The sequence below is a fragment of the Chiloscyllium plagiosum genome, unplaced genomic scaffold (assembly GCF_037043375.1).
Source record: "Chiloscyllium plagiosum isolate Xiang-an unplaced genomic scaffold, Cpla_swu_hap1 HiC_scaffold_27, whole genome shotgun sequence".
Lineage (NCBI taxonomy): Eukaryota > Metazoa > Chordata > Chondrichthyes > Orectolobiformes > Hemiscylliidae > Chiloscyllium > Chiloscyllium plagiosum.
In genome coordinates this window covers 92,926,152-92,950,423 of record NW_028270165.1, presented here as the reverse complement: position 1 = coordinate 92,950,423, position 24,272 = coordinate 92,926,152, and the positions used below count along the sequence as shown (strand labels likewise).

The 24,272-nt window shown below is 47.2% G+C and overlaps 2 protein-coding genes across 2 annotated transcripts in view; both read left to right on the top strand.

The window, feature by feature from the left end:
- Positions 1-24,272, top strand: part of LOC148145041 (uncharacterized) — a 61,661-nt gene that overhangs the window by 23,045 nt on the left and 14,344 nt on the right. The window contains exon 3 of the mRNA XM_087975461.1: positions 7,840-7,954. Coding sequence (XP_087831587.1) covers positions 7,840-7,954 — 115 coding nt within the window. The remainder of the gene's footprint in view (positions 1-7,839; positions 7,955-24,272) is intronic.
- The window catches only part of LOC148145040 (uncharacterized), a 60,479-nt gene continuing 36,213 nt past the window's right edge, over positions 7-24,272 (top strand). The window contains exon 1 of the mRNA XM_087975640.1: positions 7-898. The gene's annotated coding sequence lies outside the window, so the exon portion shown is untranslated. The remainder of the gene's footprint in view (positions 899-24,272) is intronic.

Genomic DNA, 24,272 nt, shown 5'->3' with positions numbered 1-24,272 from the left:
CGGCCGAGTGCCAATATCGATTGGACTATCAACCCGGTTCCGGGGACACTCGGGTTTGAATCCCACCATGACAGATGGCAGAATTGGTATTCGGTCAGAAATGTGGAGTTCGGAATCTAACGATGAGACCGTTTCAGGGAGGGGGTGGTGCGGGGGAGAAAGTCCCCATCTGTATCACTCTCTCCCTTGTTAGGGAAGGGAACCGCCATTGTGGGAAAGGATTCACTCAGTCATTCCAGCTGCATCCTTTACCCGGTCTGGCCTACACGTGATTCCAGACCCACAGCAGTCTGGTTGACTCCGCCAGTGTGGGGAGGCCAGTGTAAAGGAGCGGGGAGAAACTTAGTTGGATCCAGGGAATGGGTTGAAATTGCTGAGTGAGGCAATACTTCCTCCGGGTTATGGCTGTACCAAGGATCCAATTACAAATGGACAACTTGGCGCTGGCCAACCTTGAAGAAGTCTTCCTCCTCTCTACAACAATCTCAGGGAGCCCCTCTCCCACTGCAACTCTCAGGTCATTTCCTCTGCCCTGCAGCTCTTCAACCATGTCCTGAAACAGACTCGCTACCACAGCCATATTTGCTTCCTCGGTGCCTGCCTCCGTAAGCAACTCATCCTACACGGATTCCGGATCACCTTTAAACCAGCAGAGTTCGGACCCAACAGGACAAACAGTACAGACTACAGATTCAAAACACCAGCAACGGTTCTCCGTCAAGATCCTCTACTCCACGCTTGCAGCAATGCGCCGGCACCTAACCTCTCTCCAGTCTGCCCTGCCTCAGCTGAGGGCCACACTCTCTCAGAATTGCAAAGGACCCACTCTACTACATCCTCAGGAGAATTCATACTCTCAACAAACAGTATTTCAACTCCATCTCAAACATCAAAAACTGTAAGTACAACAAACTTTTATCTACCCACCTCCATACCCAGTGCTCCTCAAACATTCCAGAAGGTTCCCCCGGCCTCTGAAACTGCTCGGATGCCATTAGCCATACGGCTGGTGCAGCTGCCACCCCCACGCTGATTGTCACTTCTGCCCCCATCATGGCCACTCCCACAGCCACTTCCACCCCTCTCAATTCCTCATGCATCACGTGACATCACTTCCGCCCCTCACATCATCGCTGATGTCACACGCTCAGTGACTTCCGCCCCCCCCCCCTACTGCTGTGTCTGCCATCACTTCCGCCCCCACCAACGCCACTCACCTGCATTCTGCTGACATGCCCCCATTGATCCCACTGTCACCATTCCCGGCCCCCAGAACCCTGAGGGGAACAGCACCCCTGCTCATGACTCCACCCCCATTCCCTCCTCCATCACACCCACTCCAGTTACTGGCTCCGCCACCACTCCCAGCTCCAGACCCACACCAGATTCCAGGTCTGCCAAGTTTTCACCATCCGTCCAGACCTCCCCCTCACTGAGGACGAACGATCAGTCCTCACAAAGGACTCACCTTCATCCCCCTCCGTCCACGCATCAATGAATTTAATACACACCGTGACATCAAACACTTACGCCGCCTCTGCCACCGAGCTTACTTTCACAATCTGGACTCCCGCCCACCTTCAACGCACTGCATCCACCTGGACACCCCGCGCTGGCCTATTACCTGCCCTCGACCTCTTCATTTCCAACTGCCGCCGGGACATTAACCACCTCAACTGTCTACCCCCCTCCCCCATTCCAACCTCTCACCTTCACAATGCGCAGCCCTCCAATCCCTCTGCTCCAATCCTGAAGAAGGGCTTATGCCCAAAATGTCGATTCTCCTGTTCCCTGGATGCTGCCTGACCTGCTGCGCTTTTCCAGCAACACATTTTCAGCTCCAATCCTGACCTCCCCATCAAGCCAGCAGATAAAGGGGGCGCAATGGTAGTCTGGCGCACTGACCTCTACACCGCTGAAGCCAAACGCCAACTCGATGACACCTCTTCCGACTGCCTCCTCAACCATGACCCCAAACCCCATAACCAACCCATCATCTCCCAGACCATACAGAACCGCATCACCTCAGGAGATCTCCCACCCACAGCTACCAACCTCATAGTCCGGGAACCCGCACTGCTCGGTTCTACCTCCTTCCCAAGATCCACAAGCCTGGCCGACCCATTGTCTCAGCATGCTCCTGCCCCACTGAACTCATTTCTACCTACCTCGACACTGTCCTAACCCCCCTAGTCCAGGAACTCCCCACATACGTTCGAGACACCACCCATGCCCTCCAACTCCTCCAAGACCTCCGTTTCCCCGGCTCCTAACACCACCTCCTCACCATGGATATCCAATCCCTCTACATCTCCATTCGCCACGACCAGGACCTCCAAGCCCTCCGTTTTTTCCTCTCCCAACGTCCCCAACAGTACCCTTCCACCGACACACTCATTCGTTTGGCTGAACTGGTCCTCACCCTTAACAATTTCTTCTTCGAATCCTCCCACTTCCTCCAGACCAAAGGGGTAGCCATGGGCAACGTATGGGCCACAGGTATGCCTGTCTCTTTGTTGGCTACGTAGAGAGTTGATCTTCCGTAATTACACTGGCACCACTCCCCACCTCTTCCTCCACTACATTGATGACTGCATTGGCGCCACCTCGTGCTCCCGCGAGGAGGTTGAGCAATTCATCAACTTCACCAACACATTCCACCCTGACCTTAAATTTACCTGGACCTTTCCATCTCCATTAGTGACGACCGACTTGACACCGACAATTTTTACAAACCCACCGACTCCCACAGCTACCTGGATTACACCTCTTCCCACCCTACTTCTTGCAAAAATGCCATACCGTATTCCCAATTCCTCCGCCTCCGCCGTATCTGCTCCCAGGAGGACCAGTTCCACCACAGAACACACCAGATGGCCCCCTTCTTTAGAGACCGCAATTTCCCTTCCCACGTGGTTAAAGATGCCCTCCAATGCATCTCGTCCACATCCCGCACCTCTGCCCTCAGACCTCACCCCTCCAACCGTAACAAGGACAGAACGCCCCTGGTGCTCACCTTCCACCCTACGAACCTTCGCATAAACGAAATCATCTGCCGACATTTTCGCCACATCCAAAAAGACCCCACCACCAGGGATATATTTCCCTCCCCAGCCCTTTCTGCCTTCCGCAAAGATTGTTCCCTCCATATCTACCTGGTCAGGTCCACCCCTACAACCCACTCTCCCATCCTGGCACCTTCCTCTGCCACCGCAGGAATTGCAAAACCTGCGCCCACACCACTTCCCTCACCTCCATCCAAGGCCCTTAAGGAGCCTTCCACATCCATCAAAGTTTTACCTGCACATCCACCAATATCATTTTATTGTATCTGTTGCTCCCGATGTGGTCTCCTCTACATCGGGGAGACTGGGCGCCTCCTAGCAGAGCGCTTTAGGGAACATCTCCGGGACACCCGCACCAATCAACCAAACCGCCCCGTGGCTCAACATTTCAACTCCCCCTCCCACTCTGCCGAGGACATGGAGGTCCTGGGCCTCCTTCACCGCCGCTCCCTCACCGCCACTAGATGCCTCATTATTTGCATCGGAACACTTCAACCCCAGGGCATCAATGTGGACTCAACAGTTTCCTCAGTTCCCCTTCCCCCACCTCACCCTAGTTCCAAACTTCCAGCTCAGCACTGTCCCCATGACTTGTCCTACCTGCCTATCTTCTTTTCCACCTATCCACTCCACCCTCCTCCTTGACCTATCACCTTCATCCTGTTCCTGTTCCCCCACTCACTTATTGTACTTTATGCTACTTTCTCTCCACCACCCCCCCCCCACCCGACCCCCACCCCCACCCTCCTCTCACTTGTCTCTCCACCCTTCAGGCTCTCTGCCTTTATTCCTGATGAAGGGCTTTTGCCCGAAACATCGATTTTACTGATCCTCAGATGCTGCCTGAACTGATGTGCTCTTCCAGCACTAATAATCCAAAATCTGGTTTCCAGCATCTGCAGTTATTGTTTTTACCCAATAGTAAAAACAGGGTGGGGAAGTGTGGTGTGGGGGGGGTGAGGAGGAGGGCAAGTGTGGTGTGGGGGGGTGTGAGGAGGAGGGCAAGTGTGGTGTGGGGGGGTGTGAGGAGGAGGGCAAGTGTGGTGTGGGGGGGTGTGAGGAGGAGGGCAAGTGTGGTGTGGGGGGGTGTGAGGAGGAGGGCAAGTGTGGTGTGGGGGGGGTGAGGAGGAGGGCAAGTGTGGTGTGGGGGGGGTGAGGAGGAGGGCAAGTGTGGTGTGGGGGGGGTGAGGAGGAGGGCAAGTGTGGTGTGGGGGGGGTGAGGAGGAGGGCAAGTGTGGTGTGGGGGGGGTGAGGAGGAGGGCAAGTGTGGTGTGGGGGGGGTGAGGAGGAGGGCAAGTGTGGTGTGGGGGGGGGTGAGGAGGAGGGCAAGTGTGGTGTGGGGGGGTGAGGAGGAGGGCAAGTGTGGTGTGGGGGGGGTGAGGAGGAGGGCAAGTGTGGTGTGGGGGGGGTGAGGTGGAGGGCAAGTGTGGTGTGGGGGGGGTGAGGAGGAGGGCAAGTGTGGTGTGGGGGGGGTGAGGAGGAGGGCAAGTGTGGTGTGGGGGGGGTGAGGAGGAGGGCAAGTGTGGTGTGGGGGGGGTGAGGAGGAGGGCAAGTGTGGTGTGGGGGGGGTGAGGAGGAGGGCAAGTGTGGTGTGGGGGGGGTGAGGAGGAGGGCAAGTGTGGTTTGTGCACACTTGAGCTGTTCAAAAGGCAACTGCTTTTTCTCTGCCTTTTTGCTGGGGGGATCTGAAGCTGTAACAAAGTTGGGTTGCAAAAAAGGTTACCTGAACTGACCGCCGGGCTCGGACTCATTGAAAGCTTTCAGCTCTCAGAGGTTTTTGTTTTAAAGCTGCTCATTTCTTTTAGCTTCCTGCACTAAGTTTAGAACATAGAACAATCCAGCGCAGGGGAACTCAACTAGGCGGGCATTTTTTTTAATGTAAGGTGAGAGATTTAAAAGGAACCGGAGGGGCAACATTTTGAAAGAGAGTGATTTGCATGTGGAATGACCTTGCTGAGGATGTGGTAGATGCAGGTACAGTTACAACATTTAAACGACATTTGGATGGGTACATGAATAGAAAGGTTTAGAGGGATATGGGCCAAATGCAGGCAAGTGGGACTGGTTTAGTTTGGAATAATGGTCGGCATGGACGAATTGGACCGAAGGGTCTGTTTCTGTGCTGTATACCTTTATTGAAACCAGTAGAATTCTGAACGGGGCTTGACAGGATAGATGCAGATAAAATGCTCCTTTGGTGGAGAGGGTCATCGATTTCTGACAATGTGGAAGAAGGCCATTCAGCCCATCTATTTCACTCTGGCCCTCTGAACAGGATCCCACCCGTACCCAACCCCTTACTGCGAATTTTCCATGGCCAATCCACCCTAACCTGTACATCCCTGGTCACTACGGGTAACTTAGCACGGCCAATTCTCCCTAACCTACAGCAGAATCTATAACTTACCTTCTCAAGAATGTAATTTAAATGCAGAGCTTTTCTCAGTAAAATGTCAGTCTGACTCAACATTGGGACACAGACAGAATTCACACCTATTGTCTCTACTTATAAATAGGGCAACGTCTCTTCAAAATGTAGATTCATTTAGATATAACTGCGTCACTTTACATATGAAGATATCCCTTTGAATGTGCCCACATCCCTTTGAAATATAATCTCGTCCATTTCAACCTCTTTATTTGCAGAAATACCCGTTAAAATGTCCACGTTCCTTTAAAATGCAGATTGCCCCCTTTCGATATGACGCCGTTCCGTTAGATGTGGGAATATCTGTTTAAATTGAGCCGTGAGCTTTCCCAATGTAGACAGGGCTCCTGGAAACGTGGCAGTGTCCCCCCTGCAGCTGCAGAGCGAGACAGGAGAGTTTGTTTTTGTGAATGAGCAGTTGTAGCGCGAGGTGGCTGTTGCTTGGTGACGGTGAGGCGCCCCGGCCCCGCCCACCCCCCGTGCAGACGTCACGCGGGGCCGAAGGCGGTTGGGAGGAGAAGTCGCTCGAGCGAGGAAGCGGCGGGAGGGCGGCCGTTAGGAAAATGGCGCCGCGCGGCCCGGGGCAGACACCCGTCACTGGCCGCCGCCGCCTTCCTGGCGCAGCTGCTGTGTCACGGCCACACCGGCCGGCTGTACAGCAGCCAGGAGCCGGTGAGCATTCTGGAGGCGGATGGGGTTAAGGGCCTGCTTGGGAACTCGTCGGCCGCCGGGGTGGTGGAGTTCTACTGGTCGTGGGGCGGCCCCTGTGTCAACTATGGGGCCACCTGGAAGGTACTGGGCCCGGGACGTGAAAGGTGAGGCAGGTTGTGGGGGGGACGGAGGGGAAGGAATGTGGGGCCTGTCCTGTCATAGTGACATTTTACACTCACTTTCCATCGGCTTTTACTGGCGCTTGTGCTGTTTGCCCCTCACTGTGTGTTTAATCCTTGTGCTGTTTGCCCCTCACTGTGTGTTTAATCCTTGTGCTGTTTACCCCTCACTGTGTGTTTAATCCTTGTGCTGTTTACCCCCTCACTGTGTGTTTAATCCTTGTGCTGTTTGCCCCTCACTGTGTGTTTAATCCTTGTGCTGTTTGCCCCTCACTGTGTGTTTAATCCTTGTGCTGTTTACCCCCTCACTGTGTGTTTAATCCTTGTGCTGTTTCCCCCTCACTGTGTGTTTAATCCTTGTGCTGTTTGCCCCTCACTGTGTGTTTAATCCTTGTGCTGTTTACCCCCTCAGTGTGTGTTTAATCCTTGTGCTGTTTGCCCCTCACTGTGTGTTTAATCCTTGTGCTGTTTCCCCCTCACTGTGTGTTTAATCCTTGTGCTGTTTGCCCCTCACTGTGTGTTTAATCCTTGTGCTGTTTACCCCCTCAGTGTGTGTTTAATCCTTGTGCTGTTTGCCCCTCACTGTGTGTTTAATCCTTGTGCTGTTTCCCCCTCACTGTTTTAATCCTTGTGCTGTTTGCCCCTCACTGTTTGGCATGGCACTGTTTGGTGGGCGGCACGGTGGTTAGCACTGCTGCCTCACAGCACCAGAGACCCGGGTTCAATTCCCGCCTCAGGCGACTGACTGTGTGGAGTTTGCACATTCTCCCCGTGTCTGCGTGGGTTTCCTCCGTGTGCTCCGGTTTCCTCCCACACTCCAAAAATGTGCAGATTAGGTGAATTGGCCACGCTAAATTGCCTGTAGTGTTAGGTGCAGGGGTAAATGTAGGGGAATGGGTCTGGGTGGGTGCGCTTCGGCGGGTCGGTGTGGACTTGTTGGGCCGAAGGGCCTGTTTCCACACTGTAAAGTAATCTAATCTAATATCCTAAATTAATCTAGTCCCCTTTGCCAGCACTTGACTCATATCCCTCTAAACCCTTCCTATTCATATACCCAGCCAGATGTGTTTTAAATGCTGTAATTATACCGGCTTCCACTACTTCCTCTGGCAGCTCATTCCATACTTGCACCACCCTCTGCATGGAAACGTTGCCCCTCAGGTACCTTTGTGGTCTCACCCTAAACCTATGCCCTCTAGTTGTGAATCTCAGCCCAACACTGAGGAAAAGACTTAAACATTGAGCAGCCAGACAAATGCAAAAGCAATCAAATATCGAGCCACATGGGGGAAAAAAACCTCATCTTCTGTCTGAGCAGTCAGGCAGAACGGCTGTACCCTTTTGGTTAGCCAATAGGCATTTGGAAACTTAAAATCTGTCAATAACACCAGCATTGCTACCGTGCATATTGAGGAAAAACATAAAAACATTGAGCAGCCAGACAAATGCAAAAGCAATCAAATATTGAGCCACATGGAAAAAAAATTATGGCTCTTCCCTTTTTGTTCTCCCATAGGAATTTGGACACTTAAAATCTGTCAATAACACCAGCATTGCTACAGTGTATATTGTGTACACTCCTCAGTGTCAACAAGCAGGGCACATGTTTGCCGCTGTCACTAAAACATTGGGCATGTTCCTTGCTGTCAGCAGAAAAGGGGCGAGACCTACCTTGATGGACACATAAGGAGGACCGGAGGGAGAATTGTCCTCCTGCCTTTCGGAGCTCCCCTATTGGTGAATGTGGAAGTTGGACCATGAGGTTCTGAAGCTCCTGCTCCTCCTCTCTCTGAATGAAGATTAAGCTTCACCTCAGACTGCAACTTCTTTCCTCTGTCCAACATCTGATAGTACCCACTCTCTTTTCTCACCCCCATTTCCATTTATGTTTCATTTTGAGGTTCAGTTGTTGACTTGGAGCAACTGAAAGGAATGGGAGTGAATCCAGTGAGGGGAAAGAGTCTGGAAAAGTTAGTCCAGGCCTTTGTTCTCAATTAGCAAAATAGATAGGCAGGAGACTGAAAGAACGCAGCAAACTAGGCAGTATCAGAAGGTAGAGAAGTCGAGGTATTTGGTGTAACCCTTGTTCAGGATTGGGGGTGGGTATAGGGAGAGCTGTGGAACAAAGATGTGCTGGGGGCAGGGTATTGAAGTGGGGATAGGTGGAGACAGGTCGAGTGTACAGTAGACAATAGGTGCAGGAGTAGGCTATTCTGCCCTTCGAGCCAGCACCACCATTCATTGTGATAATGGCTGATCATCCTCAAACAGTATTCTGTTCCTGCCTTATCCCCATAACCTGGTACGACCTAATTGGTGACTGGGAGGAAGGAATCTAGTTGGCAGGGAAGAGTGGAAGGGGCTGGGAAGTGTGTTGGGGGATGGGATGGGAGATTATTTGAAATTGGAGAACTGTGTTGAGTACTCCGGGCTGTGGACTGCTCAGTCAGAAGATGAGGTTTTGTTCCTCCAATTTGTGGTTTGGTTTGTTGTGGTAATTGAGGAAGCCAAAGATAGTCATGTCAGAAGGGGAGTGGGAAGGGGCATTAAAATGGGTGGAGACTGGGAAGTCCGCTCAGCCTCTGCGGACCCGGCTGTGATGCTCAGCAAACCGTTCCCCAAGTTTACGCTCGGTTTCCCCAATGTAGAGAAGACGACAATTGGCAAAGCACAGCAGGTCAAGCAGCATCCGAGCAGTAGGACAGTCGAAGTTTTGGGCACGAGCCCTTCATCAGGAATGATGCGTGGATGTTCAGAGGGGCATCAGTGTCCTTCTGTGCCAGTTGTCAGACAGGTGCAGCAGGCAATGAGCAAGGCAAGTGGTGTATTAGCAAGAGGAATTAAGTTCAGAAGTGGGGATGTCTTCCTGCAGTTAGGGGGTTATTGAATATATTCAAGGCTGAGTTCATCTGACTTTTATGTGAATGTTTGTGGGGAAGGCAAGAAAATGTTCTTAAGACTAGTATAGAACAGAGTTACAGAGCCACACAGCACAGAAACAGACCCTTCAGTCCAACTAGTCCATGCTGACTATGTTCTCAAACTAAACCAGTCCCACCTGCCAGTGTTTTGGCCCATATCCCTCCAATCCTTTCCTATTCATGAACTTATCCAAATGTCTTTTAAACGTTACTGTACCTGCATCCACCACTTCCTCTAGACATTTAGTCCACATGTGAACCACTCTGTATAAAACAAATTGTGCCCTTCAAGTCTTTTTAAAATCTCTTTCTCCTGTCACCATAAAAATTTGCTCCCTCATCTTGAAACCCCAACCCGTCGTTCACCTCATCTCTCCCCTCATGATTTTAAAAACCTTGATAAGGTCACATCTCCACCTCCTATATGCCAGTGAAAAAGTCCCAGCCTATCTACCTAGATGCAGGTAGATCCATATCCAGTCATGATTGGTTCAATGCTGGTCCCAATTCTCTCTCACGGTGTCCAGGACAGCAAGAGACCACAAGACATAGGAGCAGAAATTAGGCCACCAGGTCTGCTCATTCCATTCTATCGTGGCTGATACGTTTCTCAGTTATATTCTTCTGCTATAAGCAAAGTGAAAATGGAGGGAGTGAGTGTGGGATGGAGATTTTCAGCTTCCAGAGAATAAGAGAGGAAAGAGTTCACTATAAATTAGAATCTATGGGATCGACTGATGAGCCGAGGAGTGTTAGTTGCAGTTTAATTTCGAGAAATCAGAAGTTTGCATTTTGGTTAAGCAATCCAGGCAGGACTGACACAGTTAGGGGAGTGTTGTAGAATAAAGAGCCCTTGGAGTGCTAGAGTCTCAGGTGGACAGAGTAGTGAAGGCGGCGTTTGGTTTGCTTTCCTTCATTGCTCAAAGCATTGAGTATAGGAGTTGTGAGATCATGTTATACACACTTCCCACTCGAACGTGTTATCTAACTGCTTAACTGTTTTTAGTGAATATAATCCAAACCTCCTGCTGCTGCCATAACTTGGTTTGTTTGGAAGCCCTAGCTTTCGGAGTGATTAGATTTATTTTATTACTTACAGTGTGGAAACAGGCCCTTCAGCCCAAACCAACCCTTCGAAGAGCCACCCACCCGGACCCATTCCCCAACATTTACCCCTTCACCTAACACTACAGGCAAATTAGCGTGGCCACTTCACCTAACCTGCACATCTTTGGACTGTGGGAGGAAACCCACGCAGACACTGGGAGAATGTGCAAACTCCACACTGACAGTTGCCCGAGGTGGGAATTGAACCCCGATCTCTGGCGCTCTGAAGTTCTGATTCAGGTGGTTGTGGAGAATAAGATCATGATTAGACTATTTATAACCAACGGAGTCCAGTTCATGGAGCTGTGATACATTAAACAATTTAGATTAAATCTTCCATCTTTTAGAATGGGGTTCTGTTCTTTGGCATGTTAATCTCAGAACCTGTTTTCAGTAACTTTCTCAAGAACGTAATTTAAATGCAGAGCTTTTCTATCAAAAATGTCAGGCTGACTCGACATTGGGGCCCAGACAGAATTCACACCTATTGGTGGGTAGGCTGGGACTTTTTTCACTGGAGCACGGTAGGTTGAAAGGTGAAGGTATCGGGTGCCTCATTAGCAAGTTTGCAGATGGGCATTCAGATTGATGGAATATCAGATAGTGAAGGGGACTGTCAGACGATACAGCAGAATATAGATTGGAGAGTTGGGAAGAGAAATGGCAGATGGAGTTCAATCCAGACAAATGCGAGGTGATGCATTTTGAAAGATGCAATTCAAGAGCGAGCGATACAGTAAATGGAAAGGTCCTGGGGGGAATTGATGTACAGAGAGATCTGGGTGTTCAGGTCTATTCTCTGAAGGTGGCAATGCATGTCAGTAAAGTGGTCAAGGCAGCATACAACACGTGTTCCATCATCGGACGGATTGAGTAAAAGAGTTGGCAGGTCATGTTAAAGTTATATAAGATTTTGGTTCGGCCGCACTTGGAATACTGTGTACAATTCCGGTCGCCAGATTTCCAAAAGGATGTGGATACTTTTGGAGAGAGTGCAGAGGCGGTTCACCAGGATGTTGCCTGTTATGGAGAGCGCGAGCTATGAGGAGAGGTTGAGTAGATTCGGATTATTTTCATTGGAAATAAGGAGGTTGAGGGGGGTCCTGATTGAGGCCTAAATACCATGAGGGGTGTAAACAGGGGTGGATAGGAAGAATTATTTTCCCAAAGGGGAAGACTTAATTAGGGGAGAAAGTGAGGACTGCAGATGCTGGAGATCAGAGCTAATTGGGCTGAAGGGTCTGTTCTGTGCTGTATGACTCTGTCACTGTTCTGTACTGGTCTTAAAACCATTTTACTTGCCTTCCCCCATAAACATCCACTTCATGGTTGTTCTAAAATCAGATGAACTCAGCCTTGAATATATTCAATGACCCCCTAACTGCAGGAAGACATCCCGACTTCTGAAATCAATTCCTCTTGCTAATATACCTCTTGCCTTGCTGATTGCTTGCTGCATCCGTCTGACAACTGGCAGTGACTGGTGTGGAAGGCCACTGAGGCCACTTTCTACATCCACACATCATTCCTGAGGAAGGGCTCGTGCCTGAAACGTCGATTCTCCTGCTCCACGGATGCTGTCTGACCTCCTGTGCTTTTCCAGTGCCACACTTTTCGACTCTCATCTCCAGGATCTGCAGTCCCGACTTTCTTCACATCCCAATATATCGCCATTTAAACAACGCACCTCCTTTCAGCAGTTATTTTTTCATAATCAAGGCTATAACCGGTTATAACCGGGAATTGAATCGCCTGGGTTCAATTCCCGCCTCAGGCGACTGAGTATGTGGAGTTTGCACGTTCTCCCCGTGTCTGCGTGGGTTTCCTCCGGGTGCTCCGGTTTCCTCCCACAGTCCAAAGATGTGCAGGTCAGGTGAGTTGGCCATGCTAAATTGAGTGTAGTGTTAGGTAAGGGGTAAATGTAGGGGTATGGGTGGGTTGCGCTTCGGCGGGGCGGTGTAGACTTGTAGGGCCGAAGGGCCTGTTTCCACATTAATGTAATCCAGTCTAAACTTCACACTGTGGGACTGCATTTGCTGTGTGTTTGCCAATTGAGACACAGACCTGGACCAACGTTTCCCGACTCTGTCCCCTCCCTGGATTCACTCGCTTTCTTTTCAGTTGCTGCAAGTCAACAATTTAACCCCAGAATGAAGAAAGGAAGTTGCAGTCTGAGGTGAAGCTCTATCTGTATTTGCAGAGGAGGAGCAGCAGCAGCTTCAGAACCTGATGGTCCATCTTCCACATTCCCCGTCATCTAACACTATGGGGCAATTTAGCTTGGCCAATTCACCCTAACCCGCGCGTCTTTGGACTGTGGGAGGATACCCGTGCAGACGTGGGTGGGGAATTGAACCTGGGGCTCTGGCGCTGTGAGGCAGCAGTGCTAACCACAAAAGAAAGGAATAGGGATGTAAGGCAGTATTTCAGGGAGCTAGGGTGGAAGCTGAGGGCTAGAACAAACAGAGTGGTTATCTCTGGTTTGTTACCCGTACCACGTGATAGCAAGGAATAGGGAGAGATATCAGCTGAACACGTGGCTGCAAGGATGGTGCAGGAGGGAGGGTTTCAGGCTTTTAGATAATTGGTGCACATTCTGGGAAAGGTGGGACTTGTACAAACAGGACAGTCTTCACTTTAACCAGAGGAGTACTAATATCCTGGGTGGGAAATTTGCTGGAGCTATTCGAGTGGGTTTAAACTAGCTCAGCAGGGGGGTGGGAACCGGGGGGTGTAGCTGTAGTGCACAGGAGGATGAGAGGAGGAAGGACAGGGACATGATTTCAGGGTCACAGGAATGTGCTGGTAGACAGCGAAGTGGTTTGAAGTGTTTCTACTTCAACGCCAGAGTATCCGCAGTAAGGTAGGTGAGCTTGCAACACGGATAGGTACCTGGGACTTGGATGTTGTGGCCATTTCGGAGACATGGAGAGAGCAGGGTGAGGAATGGATGTTGCAGGTTCCAGGGTTTTGATCTTTCATTAAGAACAGCCAAGGCGGTAAAAGAGGGAGAGACGTGGACTTGTTGGTCAAGGATATTATAACGGTGGCTGACAGAACTTTTGATGAGGACTCATCTACTGAGGTAATGTGGGCTGAGGTTCGAAACTGGAGCGGAGAGGTCACACTGCTTGGAGTATTTTTATAGGCCTCCGCAGAGTTCAAGGGAGGTGGAAGAGAGGATTAGCAAAATTATTCTGGGTAGGAGTGAAAGGAACAGGGTGGTCAGTATGGGGGACTTTAACTTCCCCAGTATGTGCAGGAGGGGCTTTCTGACACAGTGTGTCGAAGGGCCGACAAAAGGGGAGGTCACACTGGATCTGGTGCTTGGTAATGAATCAGGCCAGATGTTTGATTTAGTGGCTTTCTGACAGTGTGTCGAAGGGCCGACAAAAGGGGAGGTCACACTGGATCTGGTGCTTGGTAATGAATCAGGCCAGATGTTTGATTTAGTGGAAGGTGAACACTTTGGAGAGAGTGACCATAATTCAGTTAGGTTTCAGAAAGCAATTTAAAGGGATAGGAACATGCCACAGGTTAAGAGTTATCGATGGGGCAAGGGCAATTATAATGCAATTAGGCAAGACTTAGGATGCATAGAATAGGGTAGCAAAATGCAGGGGATGGGAACAATTGAAGTGTGGAGCTGGTTTAAGGAACAGATATAGTGTGCCCTTGAGAGGTATGTCCCTATCAGGCAGGGAGTGATAAGGTAAGGGAACCGTGGTTTACAACAGAAATTGCATCTCTTGTAACAAAGAAGGAGGAGGCTTATGTGTTGATGAGGCAAGATGGTTCAGATGAGGCGATGGAGAGTTACAGATCAGCTCGGAAGGGTTGAAAGAGAGTTAAGAGCAAAGAGAGGACATGAGCAGTCTTTAACACATAAAGGAGAACCCTAAAGCTTTCTACAGGTATGTGAGGAATAAAAGGATGATTAGGGTAGGAATAGGGTCAGTCAAAGACAGAAGTGGGAAGTTGAGTGTGGGCCCTGTGGAGATTGGAGAGGTGTTAATGAATATCTCTCATTGGTCTTCACTCAGGAAAAGGAGAATATTGTAGAGGAGAAGAATGAGGTACGAGATATGAGACTCGAAAGGATTGAGGTTAGTTGCACACAGGTGTTATCAATTCTAGAAAAGGAGTGAAAGTAGACAAGTGCCCTGGGCCGGATGGGATTTATCCAAGGATTCTCTGGGAGGAGAGGGCAGAGCCTTTGGCTTTGATATTTGAGTCGTCATTGTCTACAGGTTTAGTACCAGAGTGGAGGATTGCAAATGTTGTGTCCTTGTTCAAGAAGGGCAGCAGAGATGACTCAGGTAGTTAGACCAATGAGCCTTACGTCTGTTGAAGGAAAGCTTTTGGAAAGGAATATTCGAGATAGGATTTATAATCATCTAGCAAGCAACAATTTGATTTCAGATAGTCAACACTGTTTCATCAAGGGCAGATCGTGTCTCATAAACCTCATTGAGTTTTTTGAGAAGGTGACCAAGCATGTAGATGAGGGTAGGGCAGTTGACGTGGTGTACATGGACCTCAGTGAAGCCTTTGATAAAATTCCACATGGTAGGCTATTGGAGAAAATGCAGAGGCATTGGATTGAGGATTACAAACTAGCTTTATGAAAGAAGACAGCGAGTGGTGGTTTATGGAAAATATTCAGCCTGGAGTCCGGTTACCAGTGGTGTACCACAAGGATCAGTTTTCAGACTACTGCGGTTTGTCATTTTTTAAATGACTTAGACACAGGCATAGGTGGATGGATTAGTAAATTTGCAGACGACACTAAAGTCGGTGGAGTAGTGGACAGTTTGGAAGAATGTTATAGGTTGCAGGAGGACTTGGATAAACTGCAGAATTGTGCTGAGAGGTGGCAAATGGAGTTCAATAGAGCTAAATGTGAGGTGATTCACTTTGGGAAGAATAACAGGAAGGCAGTGATCTTGGAGTCCATCTGCATAGATCCCTGAAAATTGCCACTGAGGTGGATAGTGCTGTTAAGAAGGCATACGGTGTGTTAGGTTTCATTGGGGAGAGGGATTGAGTTCCGGAACCGCAATATCATGCTGCAACTATACAAAATGCTGGTGCAGCCACACTTGGAATATTGTGTATAGTTCTGGTCCCCATATTTCAGGAAGGATGTGGGAAGCATTGGAAAAGGTGCAGAGGAGATTTACCAGGATGTTGCCTGGTCTGGAGGGAGGGTCTTATGAGGAAAGGCTGAGAGACTCTGGTCTGTTCTCATTGGAAAGAAGGCGGCTAAGGGGAGATTTGATAGAGACATATAAGATGATCAGAGTATTAGATAGGGTAGACAGTGAAAGAATTTTTCCTAGAATGGTGAAGTCAGCTTGTATTAGGGGCATAACTACAAATTGAGGGGTGATAGATTAAAGACAGGTGTCAGAGGCAAGTTCTTTATGCAGAGAGTGGGAAGGGCGTGGAATGCCCTACCTGCGAAGTTAGTCAACTCGGCCACATTAGGGAGATTTAAACAATCCTTAGATAAGCGCATGGTTGATATTGGGATAGTGTCAGGGAATGAGCTGAGAATAGTTCACAGGTTGGCGCAACATCAAGGGCCGAAGGGCCTGTTCTGCGTTGTATTGTTCTGTGTTCTAAACTTAGTGCAGGAGGCGGAAAGAAATGAGCAGCTTTTTTTATATCGATATTTTTATTAGAAATTTAACGTTTTTACAAGTTTACAAAAATAAACAAAACTCTCAGATATAAACATTGATATACAATTAACTCAAATATACAATAGCCAAAGTTTAACAAGAAAGAAAAGATAAAAAACCCGAAACAGAAAAAAAGCAAAACTCAACTGTCTACTAATCTAACCTACAACTAACCAGATTGTATATTTAAGTCTCTTACATGCTCGGAATGTGTTAACATCAGATGTAATAAAACCCGTATTCGTGCGGGATTCCTCTCCCGAGGGGCCCCGGACCAGCCAGGTTTGTAATCTCAATTAAATAAAAGCCCTTGTTAGGATAGCCGAAATATCTGTATTTATGTAACTCAAGAAGGGCTGCCATATTTTATAAAATAATTCGGTCTTTCGCTGCACTATATTTGTGAGGAAGTCAAGGGGAATACATTCCATAATTAATCTGTGTCAATTTGAACGTCCAGGGGGGCCCTCAGCCACCCAGTTTTTCCTTGCACAGAAAGAAAGAATAGAAAATAGTCTCTTCCCGTACGTGTCCAGGGAGGGAAAGTTCGAAAAGCCCAAAAGGAGAGATACAGGGTCCACTTTAATTTCCGTTCCTAAAATTTCTGTCAGGGTACTTGCTACTTTAGTCCAATATCTACGGATCTTATGACAGGTCCATAGGCAATGTATAAGAGTGCCCACCTCTATTTTGCATTTAGGACACATTGGAGATGCTCTTGCCTTAAATTTTGCCAGTCGAACCGTTGCTATATGGGCCCTATGAAGTTTCTTCAGCTGGATAGCCTGGTTTCTGTTACAAATAGTAATTCTTCTAGCATTTTCCCAAATATCATTCCATGTTTCTATAGAGATTTCTAGTCCCAAATCCTGATCCCATGTTTTAAACAGATTATCCATATCTCCCGATACTTCATCATGTAGTAAATGATAAATAGTACTGATGGAAGATACCCCCACTGGTCGAAGGACACTACATTCTCTATCTGATTTATAAAGACTATCTAATAACATAGTCTTCTTCTGTATATAATCTCGAATTTGAAAGTATCGAAAGAGGTCTCCATTAGGTAATCCAAATTTCTGACGCAGCTGTTCAAAAGACATCAGGACCCCATCTTTAAATAGATCCCCTAAACATGAGATACCCCTGGATCTCCAGAGTTTAAAAGTGGCATCTGTCAACCCTGGTTGGAATCCCCATGCTCCCACTATCGGTGCATAGGGGGATGTTTTATGTGAGTTGCCCTCATTTTGCCGCATTATATTCCAAGCCTTAATTGTGTTTAGTATTATAGGGTTTTTACAGTGATCTGTAATGATTTTTCTCTTGTCTGAAAATAAAAGGTTAGTAAGTGGGTATTTTACTTGAGAGGCCTCGATGTCCAACCAGATTGGGTCTTGTCTGATCCACAATCAATCAGCTATGTTACTTAATAGGGAACTTAACTGATATTTCCTAAAGTCTGGGAAGTCCAATCCTCCCCTTGTGTGTGGAAGCTGTAGCTTCTTCAGCTTAATGAGGGGCCGTCTATGAATCCAGCCAGCCATATAATTTACATAGAGCCGTCCTCGGCAGCATCACCAGAAGCATTCTCATAGGATATAGGAGACGGGGCAGGACATTCATTTTGATTAGTGCTATTCTACCCAACCAGGAAATTGGAAGGACTCCCCATCGCTGGAGGTCCTGCCTTATCCCTTCCAGTAAATGCACAAAATTAGCCTTATACAACTGACCAAATACTGGAGTAATAAAAATGCCTAAATATAAGAAGCCCTCCAGGGACCAAGGGAAGGGAAAAAGGGATCCGTTCACTAAGTGGGGTGTCATAGCAAGGCCACCCATTGGCATAGCGTCCGATTTTGAAAAATTAATTTTGTAGCCTGAGAATGCGCTAAATGTATTAATAACTTGGATTAGGCGAGGTACGGACATCAGAGGATTACTGAGGAATAGAAGAACATCATCTGCATAAAGGGTAATTTTATGTTTACCTGTACCAATCCTCGGGGCCGTTATATTAGGATCAGCTCGTATAGCTTCTGCTAGTGATTCAATTATTAGTGTAAATAACAATGGCGCGAGGGGATATCCCTGACGGCAGCCCCTACCCACACTGAAGCTATCCGAACCTAATCCATTGGTAACCACAACTGCTTTGGGATCACTATACAATGTTGAGACCCATTTGGTAAACACCTGACCAACGCCAAACCTTTCCAATGTGTAAAACAAATATGACCATTCAACCCTATCAAATGCCTTTTCCGCGTCTAATGAAACCACTACTCCTGGTATCTTTCCCTGATGACAGGCTTGAATCATATTCAAAACCCTTCTAATATTATTGGATGATCTATGGCCCTTAATAAACCCCCCGTCTGATCCTCCTTTGTAATATGTGGCAGTACCCTTTCTAATCTCAGTGCTAACGTTTTAGAAAGGATTTTAAAATCTACATTTAGCAAGGATAATGGTCTATATGATGTACAATCTTCTGGATCCTTTCCTTTTTTTTTTAAGGATAAGAGAGATATTTGACTCTTTCAACGAAGGCGGGAGACAGCCCTGATTATATGCATAGTTATACATGTCCATAAGTGGACCAGCCAATATTTCTGTAAATTCTTTATAGAATTCAGTTTGAAAACCATCTGGGCCCAGTGCCTTACCACTCTGAATTTGCCTAATTGCGCCAAGTATTTCTTGGACTGGAAGAGGAGCATTTAGGACCGATACTTGTTCCGGAGTTAGGCCTGGAAAGGTCAAATTTTTAAAACATGACTGCATCCTCCTCGTCCTATCTTCATAATCCTGCGATTTATATAACTCGGAATAAAATTCTCTAAAGATCGCATTAATCTTTTTATGATCATGAGTTAAAATACCCGTACTTTCCTTGATAGACATAATAGTCTGAGGGGCCTTTTTTTTTTCTTTGCGAGAAATGCTAAGTATCGACCCGGTTTGTCGCCATATTCATATAACCTTTTGTTTTGCAAATAATATTTCCCTCTTAGCCGTTTGAGTAAGCGTAGTGTTTAGAGCTGTCCTAAGAGCCGAAATCCTTTGCAATTTAATAATAGAAGGTCTATCAGTGTATGCTGTTTCAGCTGCTTTTAAGCGAGCTTCAAGCAGACGCTGTTGTTCTCCCTTCAATTTCTTCTGGGTCGCTGAATAGGAGATGATCAAACCTCGCGTGTAAGCTTTGATGGTCTCCCACATCATTGATGGGTTGCGAGCTGTACCTGAATTAATTTCTAAAAAAGTTTTAAATTCTTGAGAGAAGTACTTTACAAATTTACTATCTTTCATTAGGAAGGGGTCCATACGCCAATGCCGAGGGGATGTCCCATTGTTCCTCGCCTTAGTTTCCATATATACAGCAGGCGTGATCGGAAATTGCTATACTACCTATTTTACAGGATGATATGGAATTTTTAAAAATCGAGGGGGCGAAAAACATATCAATTCTGGTATGACATTTATGTGGATTGGAGTAAAAAGAAAAATCTCTGCCCTGTGGATGAAGACATCTCCATACATCTACTAATCCTAATTCTTTGTTCGGATCCATCAATTGTCTGGATCTGGGAGATACTCCTGCAGTACTCTTGGGAATACTATCTATTTCCGGATCCATAATACAATTAAAGGCTCCCCCTTTAATTATATGACAGGCACCAAAAGCCATCAATTTTGAAAAGGCTTCCGTTATAAATTTAAAGGGGTGTGCCGGAGGGCAGTACAAATTTAAAATCCCATATTCCTCTCCATTTATGAGGGCTTTTATCAAAATATATCGTCCAGCTTCGTCTTTTATCTGCTTTAGGATTTTGAAAGGGAAATTCTTTCGGACAAGAATAACAACTCCCCTGCTTTTTGAGCTAAAAGAAGAAAAAAAGGCCTGATCAAATCCACCCTGTCGTAATTTCAAGTGTTCTTTATCCGACAGGTGTGTCTCCTGTAGGAGAGCTATATCAACTCTTTCCTTCTGAAGATTTGATAATATTTTCTTCCTTTTGACTGGCGAATTACTCCCCTTGACATTCCAGATGCACCACTTAACCGACTGATCAACCATAATCATCTGGGCCAATCCGAGATCCCTCGGGAGGGGGAACCCAATCCAGAACATCCCGAGCGTAGAGCATATAAAATTTACAAAAATAACGCCTCTCTAATACGCCCACAACAATACAATAAAAAACCATTTCTAAAAAAAACGTATCTAAGTGGAGATTTTCCCCTTGTTCCCAGAGGGTGTCACTTCCTCGCCAAAAGTCCATCATATCCTCTCCCAACCAATGCCCCACCCTTGACCCAGCCGCTCCTCAATAAAATGAGAATTCAAATATAATACAAAGCTAGAGTTAACAGTGAGCACACTATTTCCCCCCCCCCCCACACCAACACCTGGATATATTTGGTAATGTTAATACCATATATAAATATATAACTATAAAATTACCACCTCAACAAATAATAATTAAATATAATACAAAATAACAAGGGAAAGCAACCTCGCTCCTAGAGACAGAGGTAAATTTGAATAAGGTAGCCACCTCTCCCCACCAACACCAACCAAACCCCCCAGCTTTTTTTTTAATATATACCCCAGCTTTTATATATATATATATATATATATATATATACACACACACACACACACCCCTCATATTTCCATAAAATAATAAAACAACCCCAAGGGGTGGGGGAGAAAATCAAATCCCTCTCCCTACCCCGCATGATAATATTAAACAGTAAAGTAAAGTAAGAGGAAAAAAAAGGGGGGATACAAACCAAAGTGGGGTGAAAGGCAAACCAACATCCATTATGCCTTACAGTTTATCTAAGAGAGTCTAAGAATTCCTTAGCCTTTTCTGGCGATCCAAAGTTATATACGGATTGTTCATGGTTAAAGTGTAACGTCGCTGGGTAGCGTAAGGTGTACTGAATATTTAAGTCCCTTAAACGCTTCTTCGCCTCGTCGAATGCCTTCCTCTTTCGAACCAGAGCCGGGGAAAAGTCCTGGAATAACATGATCTTGGATCCTTTATAGATCATAGCTTGGGGGTCTTTTCCACCCTTGCCTGGCCTGATCCAGCTTCCAGATTTAAAAGCTGTGGCAGCCACTGCTTCAGGAATACTGTAAGCTGGCCTCCTTCTTCCCGTTCGGGAAGGCCCAGCAAACGAATATTTTTTTGACGACCTTTAGCTCTCCCCCTCCAACTCGGCGCTCGATTTCTTTAATGTCTTGGTCGTGCTTTTGCAGTGTGGCCGAGAGTGAGTCCCATCGACTTCGGGAATCCTCGCTAAACGCGTCGATCTTCGCGTCCAGCTTGGAGATCATCTCCACAAGTCTTGCCCCTGTAGGTAAGTCCCCCGGGGCGGCTGTGGACGCCTCTGCTGGAGCTGGAGAGAGTGGCGGAGGGGGTCCTGCTTGTTGTGAGCTGCGGGCTCCCTTCCCTTTAGTCATTTTAACTAAAGATTAGATTGTTTAAGTTTAATATTAAACAACTAATTAAATTAAACAACTATTATCAATGATTTGGTGAGTGTGGTGGGGGTGGGTGACCCACTTTACCCAAATCTTGGGAGGAGCACTGTAGACTCAGACTTGCTCGTTGCCACCATCTTGGATTTCCCTCAGAAATGAGCAGCTTTAAAACAAAAACTGGTAATGTATGAGTGTGATGGAGTATAAGCCTGTGTGCGTGTTGGGTGGTGTGTGTCTGTGTCCGAGAGAGAGCGTGTACACGAGAGAGTATAGATAAAAGTGAGGCATTGCACTTTGCTTTAATAAAAAGGGGAGGACTTGGAGCAGTTTCTGGCGGGGCCCTGGGTGATGTTGTAGAAGAGAGACATGGTGTGGTTCAGGTACATAGTTCTTTGAAAGTTGCATCACTGGTAGACAGAGTTGTTAAGAGTTGATTAGCCCACTTGCCTTCATTGTTCACACCTTCATTCGATTACTCACAATGTGGAAATAGGCCCTTCGGCCCAACAAGTCCACACCGCCCCGCCGAAGTGCAACCCACCCATTCCCCTACATTTACCCCTTACCTAACACTACGGGCAATTTAGCATGGCCAATTCACCTGACCTGCAAATCTTTGGACTGTGGGAGGAAACCAGAGCACCCGGAGGAAACCAACGCAGACACGGGGAGAACGTGCAAACTCCACACAGTCAGTCGCCTGAGGTGTGAATTGAACCCGGGTCTCTGGCGCTGTGAGGCAGCAGTGCTAACCACTGTGCCACCGTGCCGCCCACACAGTTGAATCTTGGAGTTGGGACATCATTTTGAAATTATACAGGATGTTGGTGAGGTCACTTTTAGAACAGAGTACAGTTCTGGTCGCCCTGTTATAGAAAGAATACTATTAGAGAAGGTTCGGTAAAGATGTACCAGGATGTTGTCAGGACTGAAGGATTTGAGTTATAAGGAGAGGCTGAGACTTTATTCACTGGAGTGGAGGAGGTTGAGGGGTGACCTTATTGAGATTTGTAAAATCAGGAAGGGTGTCGGAAAGGTGAGTAGCAAAAATAGTGAGGAGCATGTTTGGTTATGTCGAGTCCTAAATAAATAAATATTGGCTCTACCGTTTCTTTTTCTCCTATTGGCATTTGGACACTTGAATTTGTCAGTGATCGCAGCATTGCCACAGAATGTACAGCGCATGCTCCTCGGTGTCAGCAAGAACGGCGCATGCTCCTAGCTGTCCGCTGCAACGGGGCGCGACCTTCTTTAGAAGCTAATGGGGAGCCTTGGAGGACCGGAAGTAGGGTAGTCCTCCTGCCAATGAGAACATCCACTATTGTCTGAATGCGGAAGTTGTCCCATGAGCTTCTGAAGCTGCTGCACCTCTCTCTCTGAAAGAAGATTGAGCTTTACTCCAGACTACAACTTCCTTCCTCTGTTTAACATTGTGAGTACGGCACTCTCTTTTCTATTTCTTTATTTCATTGTGGGCTTCGGTTGTTGACTCGCAGCAACTGGATGTAAATCCAGGGAGGAGCAGACTCAGGAAATGTTGATCCAGATCAGTGTCTCAATTGGCAAAAACAGTCCCACAGTGTGAAGTTATAGCCTTTGCTGTGGGGGGGAAAAACAGCAGAAAGGAAGTGCATTGTTTAAATGGTGATATATTGGGATGTGGGGAAAGTGAGGACTGCAGGTGTTGAAGATCAGAGTCAAAAAGTGTGGCAGCTTCCAAGCAGCAGAAGAGTCGACGTTTCAGGCCCGAGCCCTTCATCGGGAATGCCGTGTGGATGTAGAAAGGGGCCTCAGCGTCCTCCGACACCAGTCACTGCCTGTTGTGAGACAGGTGCAGCAAGCAATCAGCAAGGCAAGTGTTATATTAGCAAGAGGAATTGAGTTCAGAAGTGGGGATGCCTTCCTGCTGTTCGGGGGAGTGGGGGGTGGGGTGTCATTAAATATATTCAAGGGTGAACTCCTCTGATTTTTGAACAACAAAGAGGTGGATGTTTCTGGGGGAAGGCAAGAAAATGGTTTCAAGACCAGTATAGAACAGTTACAGAGTCAGACAGCACAGAAATAGACCCTTCAGCCCAACTAGTCCGTGCTGACTATGTTCACAAACTAAACTCGTTCCACCTGCCTGTGTTTGGCCCATATCCCTCCGAACCTTTCCTATTCATGTCCTTATCCAAACATCTTATAAACGTTGTTACTGTACCTGCATCCACCATTTCCTCTGGACATTCATTCCACACACAAACCACTCTCTCAAAGGAAAAAGGTGCTCCTCATATCTATCTTAAAATCTTTCTCCTCGCACCTTAAAAATTTGCTCCTAATCTTGAAACGACACCTGCCATTCACCTCATCTATGATTTTATAATTCTCTATAATGTTGCATCTCAACCTCCTGTGTTCCATTGAAAACATCCCAGCCTATCCACCTAGAAGTAGGTAGATTATTATCTAGTTATGATCTGTTCAAAGCTGGTGCAGGCTCGAAAGACCAACTGACCTACTCCTGCTCCCAACTCTCTCTCTATGTCCAGGACAGTAAGGGACTATAGGACAGGAGCAGACATTTGGTCATTCACCACATCAGGTCTGCTCATACCATTCAATTGTGGCTGATCAGTTTGTCAACCCCATTCACCTGCTTTCTCCCAATACCTCTCGATCCCCTTGAAACTCAAGAACCTATCTATTTCAGTTTTAAATATCCTCAGTGACCTGGCCTCCACAGCTT